The sequence below is a fragment of the Lipotes vexillifer genome, unplaced genomic scaffold, assembly GCF_000442215.2.
Source record: "Lipotes vexillifer unplaced genomic scaffold, Lipotes_vexillifer_v1.1 scaffold744, whole genome shotgun sequence".
Taxonomy (NCBI): Eukaryota; Metazoa; Chordata; class Mammalia; order Artiodactyla; family Lipotidae; genus Lipotes; species Lipotes vexillifer.
This window is the reverse complement of record NW_006788282.1, coordinates 60734-81537: the sequence shown is the minus strand read 5'-3', so window position 1 is coordinate 81537 and position 20804 is coordinate 60734. Positions and strand designations below refer to the sequence as shown.

General features: G+C 39.9%; 1 protein-coding gene across 1 annotated transcript in view; it reads left to right on the top strand.

The window, feature by feature from the left end:
• The first annotated feature begins 2690 nt into the window (after positions 1–2690).
• The window catches only part of NAF1 (nuclear assembly factor 1 ribonucleoprotein), a 40260-nt gene continuing 22146 nt past the window's right edge, over positions 2691–20804 (top strand). Inside the window, exons 1-3 of the mRNA XM_007461540.1 lie at positions 2691–2944; positions 5390–5558; positions 19067–19160. Coding sequence (XP_007461602.1) covers positions 2691–2944; positions 5390–5558; positions 19067–19160 — 517 coding nt within the window. The remainder of the gene's footprint in view (positions 2945–5389; positions 5559–19066; positions 19161–20804) is intronic.

Sequence of the window (20804 nt, the reverse complement as noted above, 5' to 3'; positions counted from 1 at the left end):
GCTTCAGATGATCTCCAGTGCCTATGCTCTTGATAACATATGGACTTTAGATAAAAAGTGCCTGAGAGTTCTCCCTCCTACCCCTCCTTGTTACTTGAATGTGACCTTAACAGGTTTCCAATCTGTGCACTTTCCCTCCAATGTGAGACACTACACCCAGGAAAGGTCCTTTCTGACACTGAGGGACAAAAAGTCAGTGAACCTAGAAAAACTAACTCTTGATCAATGATGCTTAGAGACAGATCTTGATCAAGGGGGGAAATGTAAAAAATGTAATAAACAGAAAACTCAATTAAATAGAGTTGGGAGACCAGAAGGGGGATCTCTCACACCCTGTGACAACAGCAGAGCCCAGCAGGAAGAAGAAAGACTCCTTTTCTTTCCTGGCCAAGCCATGGATTCTTTGTTTATTACATCCCTCCCAACTTCCTTTTCCTCTCTATAAAAGCAGTCTCCTTCCCTTGCCATGCATATGGTTTGCCATGATTACAGACCCAGAACTGCAATTCTCTGCTGATCCTGAATAAACTCATCTTTGCTGGAGAAATATCAGTCAGTTCATTTGTTTCAGATCAACGTCAATATGAGGTTCTACTTTCTTAGATTCTTAGATTCCTGGTTCTCTTTAAAAGTCCAGCTCAAATGTCATACTTGTTGAAAAGTCTTCCTTCACTCTCCCATCACTTTCTCTCTCTTTCGTATTCCTTTGGTACATCCCTCTTCTGTAGTACATGCTTGTACTATAACACATTTCTCTACTAAAGTACTTATGGCTTGTTTCCGACTTGTCCTTTTTACTAAACTGTTAGCTACTTAAGGGCAGGGACTATGTTTTTCACCTTCCTGTATGCCCAGTTCATGATGCAGTGCATAGACATGCTAGTAAGTAAATGATCACTGAGTGAACAACTAAGTAGTTGAATTGTTCCCAAACCTATGCTTCTGGTCTTAGCCTTTCTATTCAACTCCATTCTCATATTTTCAAAGGGCTGCTGGCACTTTTCAATTGACTGTCTAGTTTTTCCTCAAACTCAACATCACAAACTCTTTATGTTGTGCCAACTTCTCCATCTTTATCATTAATACCAACTTCCTTCCAGTTTCCTTGTTAGACATTTTAGAGTACTTTGAGTCTTCTTCTGATGCTGAGGATTTCCTTTACTCTATTTCACTGATTCTAGCCTCTGTTCAGACGTTCATCACTCAATTCCTGGAAAAATACAAAACCTTTTTGGCTGGCTGGAGGGTATTCTGACTCAAATTTCTTTTCTTCTTAAATTAATATGCATATCTCTGCAAGATCATCACTGAAGTATCATTTTATTCATGTCCATGTGTTGTTCTATTTATCAAATATTTTTGTGAATGTGTATGACACATGCCATTCTCTTGCATAAAAACTTAATGTTCACATGAACTAAATGAGATAGTATTTTTATCTCTATTTTATAGATAAGGAAAATGAAATTTAGGTATGTTAGACTCTCTGCCCAAAGTCAGTTACACCAACAAGGAAATCGTAGAGCTGAGATTTGAACACAGGTCTATTTAGCTGAGAACACTGAGCTCTGCTTAATCACTGCATTAGAGAATAGTATCTCGAGTTTAAATTCCTGCCTCTTTTTGGAAGGTCTCCATGATACAGCCAATCAATCTTATTTAACTTCCTTTCACGTTTCAAATATCTTTCTCGTTATCTCCTGTGCGTTGACCTTTTTACTTCAATTAAATTGTAAGCTCCAGAGACTATGCATTATTCTTGTCTTAATTTCTATGAAGGTCTAGTACTGTGGAGGGCACACAATAAAACTCCGTGAATAATTGATAACGTCTTTGGCACAGTTCTCGGCACATATGCGTGCTTAATCAGTGGTCACGACGATTATTATTTATTATTACTCGAGGGGTGGATGCATCAAGTTGAAGTCCTAACAGAAAACCAGAAAATTCTGATCTCTACCTCAATCCTAAGAACTTCTTGCTTGCCTTCCTTATGACCCAGAATTATGGTTTCTCAGGCCAAGTTAGTCATTTTAATTACATGCCACCCTTTCTGCGAAGCGGTATCAACTATAACATCAACCAGCAGCAACACTTTTTCCACGATTAGTGCTCTCTTTAAATTGGGAGCGCTTTGGAGGAAAAAAAAATGGAAGAGTTGTAATCGTTTTGAGATGGATGGTCATCGTGCTTGCTATCTATCCACGGCTGGAACTCCATTTAACTTTAAGAAAGTCTACTACAAGTGCCTGCTCAAGGATTCCTGGCTCAAGTTTCTGATGTGTACGGTCTCGGCCCATCAGGCATCTCCCTGTCCTGTCATCCCTCCTTCCCGTCTCCGCCTCCGCGGAATTGTCCCAGATCCTGCAGCAGCTGCAGAAAAGTCTCTCCATCCCTCTTTGCGGAGTGAGACGCACTTCTCAAGACGCAGGAAATGCGGCGGCTTTCGGACCCAGCGGTCCAGGCCGCACCCCGCCCCGCCCCGCCCCAGAGAACGCCGTCGCGTCGCGTTACGTCACGCGCTGCCGGAAGTGCAGCTGCGTGCACGGCGGGGGCACGTCTCCGGACGGCTCCGGGCGCTGTTCCGCGTGTAGCTGCCCGAACAGCGCGGGAAGCGGTCCAGTGCTTCGTTGTCGCCTCCGCCGCCGAGGTGGTGTATCTCCCCGCGCGGGCGCCCCGAGCGCGGCGCCATGGAGGTGGTGGAGGCCGCCGCCGCTCAGCTGCAAACTCTGAAATTCGGTGGCGCCGGCGTCGGGGTTGACCAAGGTCTGGCCGTGCCGGCTCCGGACCCCGTTCCGGTCGCAGCGCCGGGGGCGGACGAGGGGGCCTCGGACCTTGCGGGGGAGCAGCCGCCTCAGCTCGCCCCGCGGTCGCTCCCGGAGCCGCCTCCCGGAGGGAGCAGCCTGGAGACGTCGGACTCGGACTCGGACTCCGACTCGGACAGGTCGGGCGCCAGGCGGTCCGGGGCGCGGGGCGCGGGGCCCGGGGCGGGCTCGGGGAGCGGGAGGGCCCGGGTAGCCGGGGCGCGTTCTTCGCCGCCCCCTGTGGATCGTGCTCGGGGCCTGAGCGTCGCCGTCAGGGCCCCTCGTCCCCGAAGTCTGGGGGTCTTGTGTACACCATATCGTTTTCAGCTAGAGTATAGGAAATCTGCGGATATAGGGTTGTTCCGTGACCAGTCGTGTGGCGTGTCCTTGGTGGTTATAGCTTATAGTTTGGGGCAGAGCCGACTTTTCCCCATCCAGTTTAGTGTGTGCGCTTGTTTGTGGAGCCAGATAAATGGAGCATCAGGTGAAGGATTTTATGTGTTTGCAAGTTGGGTCCCGGCAGTTTTGTTCGTAGAAGCCTTGTGGTGAGGAATTATTAATGAAATTAGCGAAACATTGTTATTTTACTATTACTGCAGGCTTCCGTAGGTTTTATGAGGCACCTCCCCCCTCCCTCGCGGTGTCTTTTAAATATGAAAGTTTTGTGGAGGGAGGGCACTTCGGCGTGACGTTACTACACCACGCTGCACATCGTCTACAAGTGTTTGTGTCTTGTGCGACGCGGTGAACAAAATAGATACTACCCCTGCCCTGCATTCTGCTGAGAGGGACGAAAAATAAAAGTAAACATACCAATCAGCCAATGAGTTGGTGAAAATTACCACGAAGGAACAAGCTAGGCACTGAGAAAGTAATAGGAGAACCCAACCCGGTCGGACCCTCTGGCCATGATAAAGATTTAATTCTAAGGGGTGGAGAAACTATTGAAGAATTTTTGAGCAGATAATTGACATGCTCAGGTTAACGTTCTGATGTTTTGCTCTGTGGATAAGGAATTGAATTGGGCTCAAGAGTGAAAGCAGAATGGGCAGGGTTAGTGTGGAAGCAGTTGGAAAGATGTTCCATTAGTCCACGATGTGACCATGTTTGGATTGAGTATTTTGACATCACCCTGATCAGGGTCGCTAGTAGATGTTGTAGTGGCCGAGTCAGAGAGGCATCAGTTGGGTGGATGGTGGTGCTGTTTACTGGGATGGGGGCTGTAGACCAATAGGAGTGTTAACTTCGGACAGTTAATTTGGGGTTTCCCTCACAACAAATTGGAGATGTCAGGTAAGCAGTAGGATGATGAGTTTAGAGTTCAGAGGACAATTCTGGTATGGAGATGTAAATTCGAACATCAGATTACAGATAAAACTTACTTGAACGTTTTATTATGGATGTTTTCAAACTCATACAAAGTACAGAGAGTAATACAATGAATGAACATATACTCATCACCAAACTTGACACTTTCCAATATTTTGCTAACTTTGTTTTATCTAACATTTCTAACATTTTTTTTTTTTAACCGGGTAGTGTTAAATTTCTGACAGCATGCCACCTTACCTGTAAATTCTTTACTTTTCGTCTCTGATAAAATACTTTTTACATAACCACCATGTCATTATAAATCATAGTAAAATGAACCCTAATTCCTTAATACCACCTAATACACACTCTGTATTCAGATTTTTCTAGCGGAATAGGAGTCACGTTTACCAGTTTTATCATTGACTGAGAATGCAATAGCTTGAAATGATTCCAAGGTTTCTACCTCTGGTGACTGGATTGAGGACTAAACAATGAAATAAAAGTAGAAGCTCGAAGACAGAAGCAGATTTAGTAAGGAGAATGCACTTTTTTCTTTTAACTTGTGAGTGTGAGACATGTATAAGTCATTCATACCACAGTTGCTGGTAAGCAGCTAGAGATCAGGAGAGGAGCCTGGGGATATCAAGGCTGAAGATTTGGGAGTTATCTGCACATTGGTAATGATTGAGCTCATTGGAGTGGATGAGGTTATCCATGGAAAAAGTACCAGAGAAAGAAGAGAACATGAGGATGGGACTCTTAGAAACAGTACATACAAGGAGCTGAAGTGGCTACCAGCAAACAATTTAAGAGGAGAGTTACTGGCACTGAGAATTGCTGTGGAAGTCAAGGGCTAAATGAGATTTCAGAGAGTAGTGTTCAGCATGGTTAGTAACTTTGAGGAGGTTCCAAATTGAAGACTGAGAAGAAACTCTCTTGGATTAGTTGTGATTTGGTCCTTGGTGACTAATAAGAGAGGTGCCTTTCCCAGAATTCTCTTCTGTCAGTGATTTGTCACATGCTTAATTATATTCAGACTGTGGCATGACACGTGAGACAGTTGTAATAAGAGGGTTTGGGTTATAGCAGGGATTTTGTGATCAGTGGATTAAAGACTGCTTTCCAAATACAATAGTCAGTTTCGAAATGCTAAGCTTTTGAACAGCAGCCATAAACATCTAGTAAAGTAGATATTTCCTAGTTGAATAATCGTATTTTGGTACCCTCATAATAATGCTTTTGTACTGTTTTCAATTTTTTCTTCTTTGCAGTGAAACAGATTCCGATAGTTCAAGCTCCTCTTCTTCCTCATCATCATCCTCATCGTCTTCGTCTCATATATCCCTCCCTGCAGTGCTGTCAGATGGAGAAGATGACTTACAAGTTGAGAAGGAAAATAAGAATTTTCCTCTTAAAACAAAAGATGAGTTACTTCTAAGTGTAAGTACTTAGATTTGTTACTGAACTTAATTTGCATGTTCTAAAATATTTTATGGTACCAGTATTGATCTCATTTGGCCTATATCTGCTTCATAAATTTGGATACCTTTCTCAGCTTTTATTGGTCATACCTTTGCCATGCCTTGGCTTTCTTAAGTAAAAGAAAGTATTGATCTGAATAATATCTCAGGTTGATTCCAACGCTAACATTTGACAGTTGTGCTGGGCATCCAGTTTGGCTTGCTGCTTTTCATTTTTTATCTTCCCTAAAGAGTGTAAAGATTTGGTTTTGTTTTTTTTTTTCTTTGCTCTACAATTCAGGATATTTTGCTAAGTAGCAATTGAAATTATTTTTTTCATCGACTGCATTTAGAGAAATAGTGAAATTAGGTCGGTTGCACTTTTGAGGATTTATATTTACTTGAAGTTTTTGCAGTGTTTTCATTATTACAGTTGGAAAAAACTTGTTTATTGTGGATTGGTATTGACATTTGATAGGTTTTTGTCTATAAATTTAACTCTCGTGTGCTTATTTCCTTCTAAGCTGTTACTAGGAGGTTGATGGTAGTCTGGTTGAATGAAACCTTATGATCCAAGAGGAAAGTCTTCTCAGAATTTCACAGGATATTGCCACATGTTTATTCTCCCCACTCCCACGTGTACTTTAGTTATTATTAAAGCTTTTAAAAACCTTAATGATCACTGACTCTAATGATACAATACTTAAATCAGTGAAGTAGTAAAGCAAGATTTGAAAAAAATTTTTAAAGCCTAGAGTCATTCAGGCACCTTTTCATGACTGTATTCACTCGCTATTATCTCCTTTTTCTCGTAATAAGAAATTCCCTATCTCACTTAACACCTCATGTATTGAGAACCCTTGGATTTGTATGCAAATTCATCATTGATTTATATTTTCCTACTATAGACATTGATCTCTCTCAGTGGTCTTTTTACACAAAGCCTCTCCCAACTTATGACTATTTTCTGAAAGTATTGGGTAATTTGATCTTTTCCCTATATCTTGATCACCTTTTTATTTAAGTTCTCTTTTAGAGTATAAGAATCAACGAATAAAGGACCACAGTACTTTGATTTATGTATGTGTTTCATTTTCTTATTTATCTTACTAGACCTGGAATTTTTCCCTTGGAATTTAATGCAAAATATTAGTCAATATACTTAGGTATTTTTCTGGATAGAGTGCTCGTATTTTCATCAGAAAGTCAAAAAGGGTCTGTGTCCATAGAGGCCAGGAACCACGTTTTTGAGGACTGAGTTCAGACCTGATCTCCGTGGTTCCCCTAGTGCCCAGCAGAGTGCTTTTCGGATGTTGGGTTCTCAGTCAGTGGTAATATGTGATTGTAGAATGGGTGAGTGAACAGGCATCTTACATTCACCCACTTTTAAACTATTACAGCACACCTGCCATATGCCAAGTGCTGTAAACAAGACCCATCCCCTTTCTGCTCTCATAGTACCTACTGGAGAGAGAGAGATAGTAAATGAAGCAGAGACAAATACAGTCACTTGCTGGAAGTGCTGTTGAATTGTGAGTGTGTGCTTGGCTCATATCAGAAAATTGCATTTTTGCTGGGAAGGAAAGTATGTTAGCTTTTAAAACTTGGAATAGTGTGCTGCTCTGTTCATTTTTGTGCCAGTTCTGAAGGATCTTTGGGAAGGATGGAAGGGGCAATTATAGTCTTTATTTTTAAATTCTGGATTCTTAACTAGCTGTTTACTTATTTTCATGATTAGGAAATAAGTGTACTAGAAGTTCCTAGTCTTTTAAGCCACTCTGGTGCCAGAGCTACATACAGGAATGAGTTCTCTGGTCTGCCCTAAATCTTTCTGACTTAGGGTCTGAAAGAGTATGTGAGGACTCCTTCAGGACTTTAGCTCTGAAGTTCAAGGGAAGAGAATGACTTGACCCTGAACACCAAGGATGGTGTGGCTACAAGTACTCAGTATCTTTAGGACTCTGCTCTTTTTCTGTTGCTCCGTAGGTGTTTCTGCGCGGGGCTGGCGGCTTGGCCACTGATACTCCTGTATGAAAGCCATGGAGAGAACTTGTGCTGGTTTACTGCGGGCTCGGTACTCAAGCCTGAACAAATAATTGAGTCTAGTGAGATGGATATTCGGATTGCCTGGACATAAGTTACCTAGTCACTGCTGTTCTTGTGGAGAGTGTGTAGGAAAGTGTGTGCTTGAGAGAAAGCACACGGGTGAGTGTGAGAGCCAGATGACAGAAAGGAAGCGTGAGAGCGTGTGGAATTTGAGGAGGGCGGGAGCTGGGTCGGTGTTTTCAACCCCATGCAAACCACAGGGAATGGGTTCTCGGTCACAGGAAAGGGAGGCTTAGAACACTTCAGACGGGGTTGCTGTTCTGTCAGTAATAGTATTTATCTTCTGTGGAGGGGAAGAGAGAAATAATAATACTTGGGAGCAGTTAATCACATGACTTACATTGGACTCTTGTGGCTGCAACAGAGACCCTCAAATTGCATCAAGAGAACAGGGATTTGTTGGAAACTTAATTGGATAGGAAAGCCATCGGGAACCAAGCTAGCTCTTGTGGATGGCCATGCTGTTTCTTTTGTACGCTTCTTGGGACTCTCATCGTTCTGAGTGTCGTATTCTTGTTTCCTGACTCACTTCTGTTTACCTGTAGATTCATCTTTTTAATTCTAGCTTACACATGCGTTTCTCTTCTTGTTCCTGGCTGTACATTTGGTATCCTCTACTTTAAACTTCTCCACGAACTGGCTATTAGTGCCATATTCTTTCCTGACTTTTGGGACATGACTATGACTTAGCTTAGATTTGTCTTTTTTCAGAAGATGACCGTCCACGCTTCCTGGGAAGCATCCCCTCCTTTGTTACAACTAGCTCTGGCTGGTATTGAATGTGCCATTTGTTCAGGTCTACTGGTGTGTGTCTTCTTAGGCAGCAGGGGTTGTGCAGCGGAACTGTTTGCTCTGTGTAATTTAATTTCCTAATGAAATTCTGAAGAAGATGAGAGAAATATTCTGTGTTGTCTTTGCCAAAAGGCATACATAAATTAAAATGGGCCAAACAGTTAATACCAGTTTCAGAGTTTGTGCTGGATCATTGAGATCTTTAGAACATAGACATGCCCAGTTTAGCCCGGTTTTATGTCCTACCTCTTTATGAAGTATCTCATATGCTAGGCTGTTTGCTATTGTTGTTCAGGCATGCCGAGCTTAATTTTTACCTCCATTTGGCCTGTTTGTCAAACAGGAATGTTGCCTTCCTGGGTCTAGCTTTTTAAATCTTTTCCATTGTTGCAAAGTTAGGTCCTGGTGATCTACCTACTAGCTATTGCGGATCTCTCATTGTAAGAATGTGGGAGCTACAGTGAGGTAACCTCGAGATTGTTCTTTTAGAACTAAACAGTTGCTTTTTTAAAAAATTTTAATTAATTAATTTATTTTGGGCTGTGTTGGGTCTTCGTTGCTGCGTGTGGGCTTTCTCTAGTTGCGGCGAGTGGGGGCTACTCTTCGTTGCGGTGTGCGGGCTTCTCATTGTGGTGGCTTCTCGTTGCGGAGCACAGGCTCTAGGCACGCGGGCTCCAGTAGTGGCTCGCGGGCTCTAGAGTGCGGGCTCAGTAGTTGTGGCACTAGAATTAAACAGTTGCAACAATCCCTTGGAATGACAAGATGTGGTTATAACTTGTTTTAAAAAAAGATGAGAGGAAGAGGAAAAACGAGGGATTGGTCAGCCATAGAGGCATTGGAAAGGAGAATAGACTTAATTGGCTCTTTTCTTAATGTCACAATTACATAACATATGACTTAAAGTTAACCAAGTGGAATCATTCTTTTAGAACATAAACCTTTAATGCTGAGAAGGTTTATATTAATATATAATCTATACAGTAAATGTAAAGCAGCATGCATATTACAGTTTTGGAACTACATTAAACCACATAGGGTTCAGTGTTTCAGTGAATTGGAAAATTAGGTTCTATTTGAAGAACTTTCTCATCAATTTATGTTCTTAACTGTTCTTTCAAATAAATCTAATGTAATTAAAATTTAGAATCATAAGGACATTTATGGGATTGTGACATTGCAAAGTCTTAATCAGAAATGAATTGTATAAATAAGTACCTATTGAAAACCTGAAGTTTTTAAATAATATTTAAAAATTATGATCACAGTGTTTTGGGGGATAAAACATAGATAATACTGCAATATAGGTAATGTGTATTTATACATGTAATATAACATAATAACTTAATGTTTGTAGGCAATTCTTGGTAAATTTACCTTCATAATTTAGAGACTGCCTATATTATGTTGTATATTGTATACTGTATGTATGCCATATATATACACAATATATGGTATGTAATTTACAATATACAGTATATAGGTAATATACAAATGCAATATATGTATATATACAATATACAGTATAATATAGGTAACATACAAATGCAGTATAATTAGGTTGACCCTTATAGTTGTAGTTAGGGTGAGTACACTTTTTCTGATTCTGGCAGTGCAGACTCTTATCCTAATGCGAGGATATGGAAATACGTGGGCCACCTCAAGTGGTCAGAAGTTACAGTGGATTATTTCACATTTTTGACTTCCCACCATCTTGAAATTGTATTGCACCTTGTTCTACAGTTAATAATCGTTGATCGAATGTGGTGTTTTCAGGGCCCAACTTGGTTTATGAGTTTTGTCCTAAATGCAGGCCTTGTTCAACTTCAGCTTTTTATGACTTTAGTATATCTGGAATTATTATATCATATCTTAGAATACCGATGGCACTTATTAGCATTCTCAAAATACCTGATATTTAAGAAATGGCTTACATACTTGAAAGGAGATAGGTTTTCATTAATACTTGGTCCTTTTTAAAAACAGTGCTCAGATTTTTTAAAAAATTAAGATTTTGTGCTTCATTGCACAAAATTATTTCAGTAAGGCTTGTATGAAGCACAAATAATCCTGAATAAATACTGATTTATTCAGTAGAGTATCCATATATACCCTGTGTATATACATGTATATGATCATTATTACACAGAAACATTCCATTTATTAGCTTTCTCCATCCCCAGTAGATTTAATAAGTGAGTTGTGATTGTTTTAGAGAATAAAGACAAATGTCTGTAGAGAAGACTCCAGCTAGAGAGTGAGCCTACACACTTGGCTGAAAGCAGAGTAACAACAGAGTTAATGACTGAATGCCTAGTGAATTGTACCAGGTACAGGAAGCTGAAGGATTGACAGAGTTGATGACTGAATGCCCAGTGAATTGTACCAGGTACAGGAAGCTGAAGGATTGAGTGGAAGGGGAGATGACTTGCAGTGCAGTGGTCAGGAAACGCATCGTGGCTTGACCTTAGATTGAAAGGTGGATAGGATCTCCATAGAAATGGACAGGTGAGCAGAATAGGAAATTTCCCAGTGAAAGAACCAAGTCTGTCGCAGCGGAGTTGTGTCCCCAGTGTTGGTTACGCTGTAGGGGCTCAGGAAATGTTTCTTTGTTCACTCATCATCCATGGGAATGTTTTCAATTCTAAAATGGACACTTTTTAACCTTTTCACACTTCTGAAAAGTTGGGACTAATAATTGATGGCAGTGATTAGCTTCACAGTTTTTTGGCAGTGCTTTTAATTTTGTGGTATATAAAGTCAGTGCCTTAGATTCCGTGAGGTATGGACTCCTCAGTTAACATAAAAGATAATGCTTAGGGTTATATTCATCATTGAAGGTTTTTTCTTATGGAGATGGATTATGATTTTATTTTAGTTTTATATTTATGCCAGTTAACTTTTGAGAGTATTCTTATGAGCTTTGTTTTTGTGACAGTAATTTTAGAGAAAGATGGGATGAGAACATTGTAGTTTACTACAAAAGGAGAATATAAAGATAAGAGAATATAAAGACATTTCAAAGAAGTGTTCACTTTCAACTTTTAGGTGAAAATATTTAATGGGCTAATGTGAATCTAGTGTCATATATGATAGGGTAATTGATGAGGGCAAATTAATGCTTGTTGGTGATGGCTAAAGGAATAGCTGAGTTCCATGGAATGTTGTAAAAGTACTTTCCGTGGAGAAGTTGATGAATCCGACTCAATGTTATATGAAGTCCTAGTTGACTCACAGTGTAGAGACCTAATCCATTCTTTTTTCCAATATGTTTTACCAGTTATAGGGAAAAAAAGTTAACAATCATGGCTCTCAGTACTCCAGAGATTGGATCCTACTTTCCAACCATATCTGAAAAGTGAAGGCTCACCTAATAGCATCAGGTAATTGGCCTCCACATGCATGTCCTCTATTCTTGGGTAACATGAGAAAGTGGTCAGATAACTTCATTCCACTTTCCTCACTTTTTAAAGTTCTCCCCAAACTGGCACCGAAAGGATTTGTTGCCATTTGGAATGTTTGATTCCTTTCCCCCTATCTGCTGCCCTTTTTCTGTATTTGTGAGTGAAAACCCAAATCAAGGTTCTTTAGGTAATTTTACCTCAAAAGATCATAAGTTACTGATTTTTTTCCCCCCTACCCCAATGGTAAGTCTTCATAGAGCTAGGGAAGTCAAGACCATTGTAAGGTATGACTGTCTTCTCGGAGGGCCATTTTTGACCCATTAGCTCCTTCCATTTTTGTGCTGGAAGTTTTAGGCACCGTTTTTTGACTGTTGTGTCTACATTTAATTTTTATAATAGGGTGGATTTTTAATGTTCAGTGCTTCTCATTTGAATATTTCGTTTAACTGAGCAACCATGTAGGCCATAAAGATGTCTGAGAATCAGAATATAATCATATTCTTCTGATAGACAGTGGTTGATCTTTCACGCCTGCTTGAGAAGTGTGGTTAGGACCTTGCATTTCTTTAATGCCATAGCTGTGAGCATCTGTTCTCCAGAATCAGAGTAACTTTGTTCAAGTCTGGTATGTAATTTCTGTATTAATGTTCTGTCTTTTTGATTGCATGCTGTTAAACACTTTTTTAAATTGTATTGTTAATCACTTGTATGAATTATTCAGAACATTTTTTGCTTAGTTTCTCACTATTTATAGCTAAGAAGCCTGAAGTAGTGAGTGGAGAGGAGCAGATTCAGAACTAGCATCAGGTGGATTCCAGTCAGCTCTGTTTTTAGTTACTATTGTGGAGGCCTGCTTAGCAGCAATGGAATTTGATCATTTGAACTTCCTGATTATTTGGTTTCTGAATAATATAGGATAATTTGTCATGGTAAAGGCTGATTCTGTCATCTAATTTACGCTTTCCTACATTACTGTAAGAAACCCTACATTGCCTTTTAGTAAAGCCTTTGACTTGGAGGTGTAGAGTGTGTCAGAGTAGAGGATTGGATTTCTTTAGTATGTTAAATTTCAGGAGTTCATTTGCCAAATGCTGTGACTTTCTTTTCTTTGCCTGATGATGCGAGTGAAATACTTTTCTTCCTTTCCTTGTCTACTCTTTGTTGTTACATTTGTCATTACATGTAAACATTTTGAATAAATATGTCCATAAAAACTGTTTTTACTTTTCTTTGATTTTGGATCAATAAAGATAATATTAATTTTATTTAAATGAGTGCATAGATATTTGTATCTAGTTGCAGATACTGTACATCCAAAACAGTTGTTAGTTTGTTTTTAATTTTGGAAAATAACAACAATGACAACAGGGATTTATCACACACCTTCATTTCTGCCAGTGGAGTATTCAGGTTAGTGTTCACACCTAATATGGTGCGTGATGTCAATAATATGGCCTTAAAATTATACTTGTATTAATGGCCGAAAATAGATTGGTCCTCCTTTACCTGGGTATATATTTAGTAATGGAGGGCTCTTTGGTTGTGTGAGAGTGTAAAGCAGTGCTGTCCAGTAGATCTTCCTGCAGCGATGGAAATGTCCTATAGTGACCCTGTCTTCATACCATAGCTACAGAGCACTTGCATGTGGCCAGTATGACTGAAGACTGCAGTGTAAATTTTATTTAATTTTAATTAATTAAATTTAAATAATCAAATGTAATTAGTGTCTTGTATTGGATAAGCAGAATAGAAGGAGTCTTTTCTACTCCCTCATTAATCTTTCCATGGGGGTTATAGGTAAACTAGGCTCATACTTTAATCTTCCTAACCGGCTGTAAATAGCCTTCTAGTCTTTTGTTTTCATTGCACTTGATTTTGTTTATATGATGAAGGGTCCAGATTTCCCTCATCAGCTCTTCCTTCAGTTTTTTAGTTTATCGTTACGCCTCTTATTTCTGATTCTTTGTATCCTCTGTACTGTCAAGGCAGTAGTGTACTTTAATATGTGTTCTGGCCCCTTTTTTTTGGTTATTGGAGTGTGTCTGTGTTTCTCTTCATTTCTGTCACACACACACATCCTCTCTCCACTCGTGGAAAAGCAAAGTGCTTGATTTTTGTTTGAAGGAGATTATGAGACAGAGCAGATTCATTCATTATCTTACCAGGGCAGCTTCTGTGTTATCAGCAGGCCAGGTGTTAATCTAATGGCTGTAGTAATGTTTGCCACTGCAAATCTGAGGTATCTGTGCATCAGTCCTGGGCAGTGAAGCTTAATTGGAAGCCTGCCTTTTTTACTTTGTTTTTGAGAAGGTCGGGTTGAGGTCCTTTTCATTCCTTGAGGATTCTCTTTTGAATTTTAAGAATTGTGTTTTCATTATCTAATTTCTGCTCTGACTGAAAAAGTTTGCGACCTCTTCTGAGATTTTTTTCTAGCTTGGACTGATGAGCTAAGCCAATTCATTTAATAAATTTATACTGAGCACCTACTATGTGCTCGCCATTGTTCCTACTATAGCAACAAGCAAGGCAGACCTGGTTCCTATAGTTGTTGATGGATTTATTGTCTGGGTAGGGAAAGACTTTAAGCAGGTAAACAAATATTATGTTAGACGGTAATGTATTTACAAGAGAGCAAAGCCACAGGATAATTTGATGAAGAGTGACTAGGCTTGGTGGTGGTGCAGTTCTTTAGATTAGTAGTTCTTTAAATTAGTAGATAAGGTAACTTGTGACATCTACATATCAAGATCAGATCTTGTATTAATGGTCTGACATTGTAGTCCAGAAACTTTCCCTTTGAACCGTCTAAAGTTCTGCCTTCAAACCTGCCAAAAATCTTCATGGAAAGCACATCCCTTGGATGAATTGTTGAGGGAGTTTGGGAGATTCTTCCCCCCCCCCTTTATCCTTTTCCTCTCCTAGTATGCTCGTTTAAGAGGAGCTAATATCTCTTTTCTCCCTTGATTCAGTCCCCAAAATGCTATTTCCAAAGCAGATATACTGCTTGACTTAACTGGACTTTCAAAGGCTCCAGAACAGGCTCTTAACCTGGAATCATACAAGGCTGGTTTTACTTCTTGATCTCAACCTGGAATTGCACTAGGCTGATTTCACTTTTCTCTTAACAAGTTATATGTATAATATTTGGTTCTTTATATACCTTTTGTGTTCTGCAGAGCATTTGGTATAGAGACTTCATGCATATCGCTTTTATAGGTGGGGTCTTTTACCATCAAGAAGCAATTTGATGCCTTCATTGGCCATTTTTAGGAATCTCAGAAAACTATGCATGCATTCCCCCATTACAGAGTACTGAGGTAGCTGAATTGGAATTAGAAGTGTGGTGTCTGTGTTCTAAGTTTTGGTTCTACATGAGATCAGAGATCCTCCCCATTTGAAGGCAAAACTTTTTGTTTTGTTAGTACATAGGTTTGAAACAGGGTAGTAACAGGAGTTAAGGGAGTCTCCCAGACTGTGTTTTGACCACAGGTGTGAGTCCCTGCCTCACTACAGATATTCTGGCTTTGTTTACCTTCCCTTGTCTCCCTCATGCTGGATGTCTCGTAGATATCCTTAGAGCAGGAAGGACATCAGGACTCCATTAGACCCTGTAGTCTGACCTGCTCAACTTACAGTAAATTATGTGGTGATGATATTAAAAAATCATGAAAGGGCATTTGGTAAAGTTCAACAGTCATTTCTGATTTAAAAAAACCAAACACACACAAATAGGAATAGGTGAATACTTTTCTTAACCTTATAAAAAGTTCCAATCAAAATACATTATTATGCTTACCATTTGAAACATTCCTAATAGTCAGACATCACGCTTACTATCATCACAATTGTATTGTGGTCATACCAACCAGTGTCATTTGAAAAGTGAAAAATGCGATATACTAATATTGAAAAGGAGGAGGAGGACTTATCTGTTTTGAAAATATGGTAATACAGTGAATACAGACATAAATCTCAGCATGGTGTTTTCTTGTGTTCAGACAATTTTAAAATTTGAAACTAGAGAAGCGATGAAAGTATCAGTGAATCTTAAGTCATCTTAGTATAGGGAAGGTCTTTCTAAATGTGACACGAGTTTTAAAGTCGAAAAAAATGAAAAGATTAATGTATTTGGTGTAGTTAAATGCCAGAGTTTAGTAAACAACTTAAATGCTAAAAAACATGGTGAGAGGTAAGGGAGTGGATATTTGCTACGTAGTGGATAAAGAGCAAATGTTCTTAAAACCCCAAAGTTTTCTTATAAATTGATAAAAAGATAAACCTTCCAAAAGAAATGTGTGTAAAGTATACAAGCAATTCATAAACACACTCAGGTAGCCAGGAAACATGTCCTGATTAATGAAGAAATTCAAATTAAGGCAAGATACTGTTTTAGACCAATCAGACGGGCAAAGATGTAAAGTTTGCTTCTTAGTGATGGCAAGGATGTAGGAAAATCTCTCATACATTTTTCGTGGAAGTGTCAATTGATGTAACCTTTTTGAAAAGAAATTTAGCAGTATCTGTCAAAATTAAAAATGTTTATACCTTTGGATCTAGCAGTTCCACTTAGAAGAATTTATCATAGGAGTTACACAAAGATATGTTTTAAAGAACGTTCATTGTATCATTTTGTGTAATGATAAAAATTAAAACTGCAGATAAATGTTGTATCAGGTGATTGGTATACTAATTATAGGACATCTATACGGTGGAACACTGTAAGAGTGTTTAAATAAGATAGATACTTATGTTTTGGTGTAGAAAGATGTGGAAGATATAATAGATAAAAAGGATAGCTTATATTACAATGTGGGTACTTTAGTTAAGTGAAACATATCAAAGTTAAATGTTAAGTTTGTGTCCGTATAGTAAGTGTATTTGAAAGACTGTTAACAGCTATCTATGGAGAGGAACTGGAAGGTTGAAAGGAATAGGGTGGGAGGAATTTTTGCTTTTTACTTCGTATCCTTCTATACTACTTCAGTTTTTATTTTTTTTTAAAAAAGGGGCATGTATAACTTTTGTACTTTAAAGTTAAAAAAGATCAAAATAGTACCAGAGTTTAGGTTTGTACCAAAACATAATTATATTGCATGGGCCTTAAATTCCTCCTAATAGAACACACAAAACAAGGAGCCTTCCATTTTGTGGTCAAATAGCATTTATTTATTTGAGAATAGTGCTGATTTTGTGTCCTAAGTGTTAACGGCATACAATCTGCCCTCATACCCAGTTCAGAGGTTTTCATAAAAGATCTAACAGCATTTCCTCTTTTCTTCCTTTCCTCTACCTACACAGTCCTGGCTTTATTTAACCAGCCGGCTTTATCACAGTCCAGAAGGAATGAAAGTTTTTGCTCTAGACCTTAACTATAATTTGGTGAGGCAGCGGGGCAGATTTCATCACTGTGCTGCTGCATTAGAAGATGCCATTAGCCTTTTGTAGGAGCCGCTACTCCCAGAGCCAGAGTCCTTGTGAGATGCCTGTCACATTGCCCTCTATCATTAAAGCCTCCTGCCTGCAGCCCCCAGCATTATAGTCCTCCAGTCTCATATTTCATAGGGTACGGAGTTTCTTTAGCTAAGAACTTCTTAAACAAGGCTGTTCCATGCCACATTTACCAGTTTCTTCTAACAACTGAACCCCCTTCTCTATTCTGATACACACATGGAGCATTTTCAAACCATGGTCTTTGCCAAGAAAAGGCTTTTCATATTTAATATGATAAAATGACAAGCGGTCGTCCTCTCCTTAAAAGTACTCAGGAAAATTCCGACATATAAAACACAATCATTTTCTTCAACACAGGCCAGGCTAACCATACAGAGGTACGTCTTCTGCATTGAGTTGGCTGAGACCCTTAATGTGGCTTTTCATAACTACTCCTTGATCGGAAGGTAGCATCCACAGAAGAAAATTATGCTTTTGCTCTGGTTAAGTGATTTTGTTAAAAACCTCCATTTGAGTTCCCATAGAAGAAAATGATTACCCAAGATATGCTCATCTGCAATGCACTGTATAATTTAGGTTTTCCTGTCTTTTCTAACATTTCTCCAAAAGTAACCTTTTTTCTCTCAGACTAACCCCAACATGCCATTAATAAGATCTTTGCACTTTCAAGCCCTCCTTAAGGAAAAACTTCCTTCGAAGAGTCAGTTGTGATCATTTAGCAAAGGTGAAGAATAGAAAGCTCTGCTTATTTAATTTAAAGCCTAAGGTCTGCTTTATTCTTAGATTTCTATTCAACTTCATCTCTACTTCAATATCTAGTTTCTGAGCAGCTGACATTCAGTTAGCAGCTGGGTCAGAAAAGAGAAATCTTTAGCTGTAAAAAAAATTTGGATTTTAACCTAGACAGGGAAGATAATCAGGCAGCACCTTCACAACTTTTTGGACTGAAGCTTACATTCTGTTTCCAGGAATTCTGTACTTTTTCTTGAAGAGGCCAGAAATTCATCTCTTTCACACAGCCCCAGAAAAATTAGCTGTTTCTCTGTTCAGCTGTTTAACCACAGTCAAATTAATTAACCAACCACATTAAGACAGCTCAGAGAACTCTCCTTGTTTGGAGAAACTGGAAATATTTCTCTTCGAATGGAATGTCTCTGGGAGTTACTCTGTGAGTTATCTCTCTTCTTTACCTTGGATTCCTTAACAGCAGTTTTTGGGGGGAGGGGGAGGGTGGTTTCTTGTCCAAGTATGATTAGAAAAATCTAGAATGGTCTTCAGGCCTGTGTTCTTATGGGTTAGGCTGTAGACACTAGATCGCTTGAGTCACTTAGGTGGGGAGATGTTGAAGGGGCACAGAAATGCTCAGACACTGAAAAGGACAACATCCAAGAGATGACAAGTACTTAATGTTATGTCTCAGAAACGGGTGTAGCACTCTACATGGAAACCGTCCTTTTTTTTTTTTTGCGATATGTGGGCCTCTCACTGTCGTGGCCTTTCCCGTTGCCGGACGCGCAAGCTCAGCGGCCACGGCTCACAGGCCCAGCCGCTACGCGGCTCACGGGCCCAGCCGCTACGCGGCATGTGGGATCCTCCCAGACCGGGGCACGAACCCGTATCCCCTGCATCGGCAGGCGGACTCTCAACCACTGCGCCACCAGGGAGGCCCGAAACCGTCCTTTTTTTAAAAGTTAACTTGTTGAAGCTGGAGGAAGGTTAATGCTTTCTTATATTTCAGGAACTGCCTACTGTTGAAGAACTCACTATTGTTCTCCCTGAAGGTATTGAATTAAAGCCTCTTGGGATGGTTTCAAGTATTATTGAACAATTAGGTATGTAAATATTTTTATTAATAAAAATTATCATTTATATCCAAGCATGTACTAATAATGAAATCAAAGACTTTATGACTGGTAACTTTTCTCTGAAAGATGTAATAACACTTCATTTTACAGTCATTAGGTTTGAACAGATAAATTCAGTTTTTGCTTATACAAGTAATACATAAATACAGTGTCTTTATAAAAATTTAAAGTGCGCTTTTACTGACATACTTCTCCAGAATTTCTTTGATTTGGTGTATTTTCTATTGCTGTTAAATTACTACAAATTTAGTGGCTTAAAACAACACATTTATTAGTTTACAGTTCTGTGGGCCAGAAGTGTGATATGGATCCCACTGGCTAAAATCAAGGGGTCCATCAGGCTGAGTTCCTCTCTGGAGGCTCTGAGGGAGAATCCTCATATTCCTGACCTTGTCAGCATCTAGAGGCTGCCGCCTTCCTTGGCTCATGGCCCCCTCCCTTCATTCTCAAAGCTCATAATGTAGCTTCTCTCTGACCTTCTTTCCTTATCACGTGTCCCTCTGTCCCTCTGACTGCAGCCTAGAAAACGTTCCCTGCTTTTAAGGACTCCTTAGGTGGGGTCTACCCACGTAATCCAGGATCATCTCCTGTTTCATGGTCCTTAACCTTAATCACATCGGCAAGGTCTCCTTTTTAACATAAAGTAACATCCACAGGTTCAGGGATTAGGGTGTGGATGTCTTTTTTTTGTTTGTGGGGTGGTGGGTAGAGGACTGGTAATCTGCCTATTGCCTTTGATTTTATCTTATAAACATGTAAATTAGAAAGTTCTGTGATTTAACACCGATATTAATATCATGAAATATGAACCCACTGGAATACATGGGAACTAGGTTCTACAGATTTCTTTTAGCCCCAGGATGTGAAGTACGTATAGGAGAGACTTTGAAATTAATGTCGCTACCATTACCTCTTTAGTAATAGACACCTAAAAATAGGACTCAGAGTTGACAAAGTCATAGGATTTCTTTAAAAATATTTCATTTATTTATTTATGGCTGTGTTGGGTCTTAGTTGCGGCGTGCAGGATCTTTCGTTGCGGTGCGTGGGCTCTTCATTGCAGCATGCTGGCTTCTCTCTAGTGTGGCGTGCAGGCTCCAGAGTGTGTGGGCTCTGTAATTTGCAGCACATGGGCCCAGTTGCCCCATGGCATGGGGGATCTTAGTTCCCCGACCAGGGATCGAACCCACGTCCCCTGCATTGGAAGGTGGATTCTCTACCACTGGACCACCAGGGAAGTCCCAAGTTTTAGGATTTTTGAAATGGGAAAAGGACCTAAACTGTCCACCAGTCCTTAGTTTATGACTTAAGAGGCATAAAAAAGTTCAGGTTGGGGCTTCCCTGGTGGTGCAGTGGATGAGAATCTGCCTGCTAATGCAGGGGACATGGGTTCGAACCCTGGTCTGGGAGGATCCCACATGCCGCGGAGCAACTAGGCCCGTGAGCCACAGGTACTGAGCCTGCACGTCTGGAGCCTGTGCTCCCCAACAAGAGAGGCTGTGATAGTGAGAGGCCCACGCACCGCGATGAAGAGTAGCCCCCACTTGCCACAACTAGAGAAAGCCCTTGCACAGAAACGAAAACCCAACACAGCAAAAATAATTAATTAAT